General features: G+C 45.6%; 1 protein-coding gene across 1 annotated transcript; it reads right to left on the reverse strand.

Moving 5' to 3' along the window:
- Positions 1-472: 472 nt before the first annotated feature.
- On the reverse strand, positions 473-3,064 carry LOC142302290 (E3 ubiquitin/ISG15 ligase TRIM25-like). Its single transcript, XM_075343357.1, has 2 exons — positions 2,884-3,064; positions 473-2,125 (listed from the first exon to the last, which is right to left on the reverse strand). The coding sequence occupies exon 2, from the start codon at positions 2,114-2,116 to the stop codon at positions 473-475; it is 1,644 nt and encodes a 547-aa protein (XP_075199472.1). The 5' UTR covers positions 2,117-2,125; positions 2,884-3,064.
- Between the last annotated feature and the right edge of the window lie 775 nt (positions 3,065-3,839).

The raw sequence follows: 3,839 nt of genomic DNA on the forward strand, positions 1-3,839 counted from the left end.
CCGTGGGCACATAGCCTTAGCGTCCCTGTAACGTGATCATGAGATGTCGGTGGGCTGCCATGACGGCCGGGGACCTACGGAAAGTCCACATACTGGTCAAGCTGATTTGCCTGTGATTTTCAGCCATAAGCCGTGATTTTTACTCTACACAACAATAATGGAGCATTGCTGTACATAGAACAAAGCGATGCTCTGTGTCCTGTGCAGAGATCCCTGTGGGGGGAAGGGGTCAGCTGTGTCCATCAGTTATTGTCAATGGTGGATCCTGCATTATCGTCCTCCAGCTTTATACCAGAGGTGTTATCTTACACTTTATTTCCTTCCTGTGTTGCTAATGAGACTGCTGAGAAGTGATCTCTGGGAAAAATCTATTGTTAAGGTCAATGGTCTCAGGAAACACAGGAAGATTTCAGGAGGCTCCGGAGGGAAATGTATTTTATGTCATAGAAAAATGTTAACAATGAAAGCTACTTTACAAATAGGGAATTTTCTGATATTTTCCTGTTAACGTTGTAATCCTCACCCAGCTATCTAAGTAATACTTGTGACCATCAATATATACCTCAAATACATATAATGCAGCGTGAAGGGGCTCGGAGAAGGCGGCAGTGAAGGTGTGTAAGTGTCTGATGGGATCACACAGCTCATAAAAGGACAGCTGCCCGGCCTCATAATCCAGACAGATCCTGAATCTATCACTGGAGATCTTGTCAGGTAACTGGATCTCTTTCCGGTCATGCATCACTGAAAACTGATTATCATATCTCCACAAACTCCAGGACTTGTTATTATCTCCAATTAGTGACTGACTTTCCTTCCTGTCTATACTGGGATAACACATCCCCACCATCCACCACCCTGACCCACTGCCCTCCACATCCCAGTAATGTCGTCCTGAGGTAAATGCCCTCCTGCTCATCACCTGATTACACAGAAATCTCTCTGCTGTTTCTGGACGATTCTGCTCCTCTTCTGCCCAAGTCACAGTTTTCAGGTCGTCTGATATAAGGACATAATTACCAGCTGAGTTTACATCCAGTAATATGTCTGCAGGATCCTGCACATAGATCCCGCTCCTTATACCTGATATTACCTCACATAATGTGTGTAATGTGTGTGAGATCACAGCCACATCCAGGTCATCTCCATCATGGAGCTGTTTATCATGTCCCCCTGTGTCCTCATCACCTCCCTCCTCCTCAGGATCACACAAGTCCCCGGTGTCTGGTTCCTGTAAGACGGTCAGTGGATCAGTCATGTTACACAGCTCCTCAATGTGCCTCATCTTCCTGGACAGCTCGTCCTTCTTTATCTCCAGTTTATGGATCACAACAGACAATGACATTGATTTTTGTTTTTCCCTCATGGAGATCTCACTCAGGACCTTCTTCTCCAGGTTGTCCACCCGTCTCCTGATGTCTGTACACAGGGCAGTGACTCTCTCGGCTTCTCCAGCAGCTTTTTCTTGAGCTTTTCTCCGGCGCTTCTCCAGACTCCGGACTCTGTCCTCAGTCTCCTCTCTCTTTGTGATCAGTTTCTGGAGAACATTTCTCAGTTTCTTCTTCTTCTTCCCTGAGGCCTCATCCAGTGACTCCATTTTATGTCCATTATGTTTCCCAATCAAACTGCAGGACACACAGATACAAGCCGCGTCCTCAGTGCAGTAATATTCCAGAATCTTCTTATGGACAGAACATTTCCTTTTCTCCAGAGAAGTGCTGGGATCAGATAAGACGTGTTCTGGTGATTTGCTGTGAGCCCTCAGGTGTTTCTCACACAGAGAAGCCTCACAGTGTAGACAGGATCTAACAGCAGGTACAGGAGAGTCCACACAGTAAGTGCAGCAGATCCCGGTGATCTCCTCTTGTTCTTGCTGAGAAATCAGGAATCGTTCTGCGACATTATGAAGATTTATGTTCCTCATCAGCGCCGGCCGCTCCTGAAACTCTCCTCTGCATTCAGGACAGGAATAAACTCCAGACTCGTCCTGTGTATCCAGCGCACGATCAATACAGACCCGGCAGAAGTTGTGTCCACATCTCAGCATTATAGGATCCTTAAAAATAGATAAACAGATGGAGCAGAGCAGCTCGTCTCTCAGATCAGCAGACGCCATGGCTCATAGCTGAGGGAAGGAAGAAACAAAACGGAATGTGTCTGATAATACTTAGCAATGTTGTAGTTACACCTATTCACTTAAAAGGGGTAGTTCACCCCTTTTCATTATGGGCCACATCGATATGTTTTCTCTCAAATACCTTGTGTTGCCAATAGTGCCTGTGAGTGGGCGCTATTGTAGTCCACTCACCCCCCATCATGTGACCCCTGGGATCCGGTGATGTCTCGTCAACTGAGGCCGGCCGCAGTTTCTATGAGTGACTGGGCTGTGGGCGTCGTTGCACCGCTCAACAAAGCCCAGCGTGACAGTCCAGCATCTCCCTGCTCCTTCACTGCAGAGCACACAAGCAGGAGCGATGCTGGGCTGAGACGAGCGGGGAAACGCCACCCACAGCCCAGTGACTCACAGAGACTGGGGCCGGCCGCGGTAGTGTCACGTGAACAGGAAGTTGACGTGACATCACCAGATCCCCGAGGTTAAAGAACCAGGCGGTCATGCGATGGTTAACAGCGGTCCGCAATAGAGCCGCTCACAGGCCAATGGAAGGTATTTCAGATACACATTCTTTCTCAAGGTTATACCGATGTAGCAAAAAATCAAAATGGGTGAACTACTTATTTAACTCCTTAATAGGAATCTGCCACCAGTTGTTTAATATCCGTTGTGAGAGTAACGTGATGTAGGGGCAGAGAGAAAGGAGCAAGAAAAGCACAATACGGTGATACCATAACACAATTGTGAATAGATAAGGGATGTATGCTCACCAGATTAAGTTGTGTATCACACAAGAACTTTAGAGTATATCAGCTGCCGATGGTCACTCAAGATGATGGAGGAGAGTTGTAGGAAATATGCGTGACTTCTATCTCCGCTGCTGGAAGGTGAGACAAACGGGTGGGGAAAGAAACAACAAAAGCACTCCTTGGTATCTTCAGTAGGGACCTTCGCAGCTGCAATAGAAACACCACCACTTACTTTAATGGGTCCTGCATTTTTTATTCAAAACGGTTTTCTCTGATGCACAGCTTCATTACCAGTTTTCTGAATGCTGAGCCCTGTATAATCCCACCCAGACCACTGATTGGCAGCATTCTGTCTCTAATGTGGATAAGCAGAAAGCTTAAAATAGGAAATATGCATGACTTCTACCTGTGCAGCTGGAAGGTAAGAAACAGGTGGGAAAAGACTAAGCAAAAAGCACTCCTTGGTTTTATTCAGTAGTTCGCAGCTGCAATTGAAATAACACCACAGCTATGCAGCGCTGAGCTCCTTCAACATGGTCAGCATACATATGAGCTATAACCGGCAAAGGGAGGAGTGAGAAGCGAATATTTACAGGAGAAGGTTGCGGCTGTAGCTCAGGTTACATCTACCTGTTACATCACTGCAGAATAGACATTTACCTTAACCCTTTCAATACCTGACGGATTGAAATACGGTAAAAAGGATGCAGGAGACAAGAGGATTCCTGAGATTTATTTCCTAAGCATCTCAAGGTATTTCAACCTCTTCATCAGGAAAAAAAAACCCACAAAGGCGCAGGCATCTCAAAAAAGTCCACATTTCAAAAGGCGCCAAGGACAAGCACATGACATGTCAGATGTCACTCTCAGTTTGATTCAAAAGTAAAAATATGCAAAAAAAAAAAAAATAGATTTAACAAAACTTTTTACAATTATGCTGAAATGTCATGTATATAGACAATTTGGCATACATTTAT

The sequence above is a fragment of the Anomaloglossus baeobatrachus genome, chromosome 4, assembly GCF_048569485.1.
Source record: "Anomaloglossus baeobatrachus isolate aAnoBae1 chromosome 4, aAnoBae1.hap1, whole genome shotgun sequence".
NCBI classification, from domain to species: Eukaryota; Metazoa; Chordata; class Amphibia; order Anura; family Aromobatidae; genus Anomaloglossus; species Anomaloglossus baeobatrachus.

What these genes read in the sequence shown, in the direction of transcription:
- LOC142302290 (XM_075343357.1), bottom strand. Translation starts at nt 2,116, where the DNA reads ATGGCGTCTGCTGATCTGAGAGACGAGCTGCTCTGCTCCATCTGTTTA.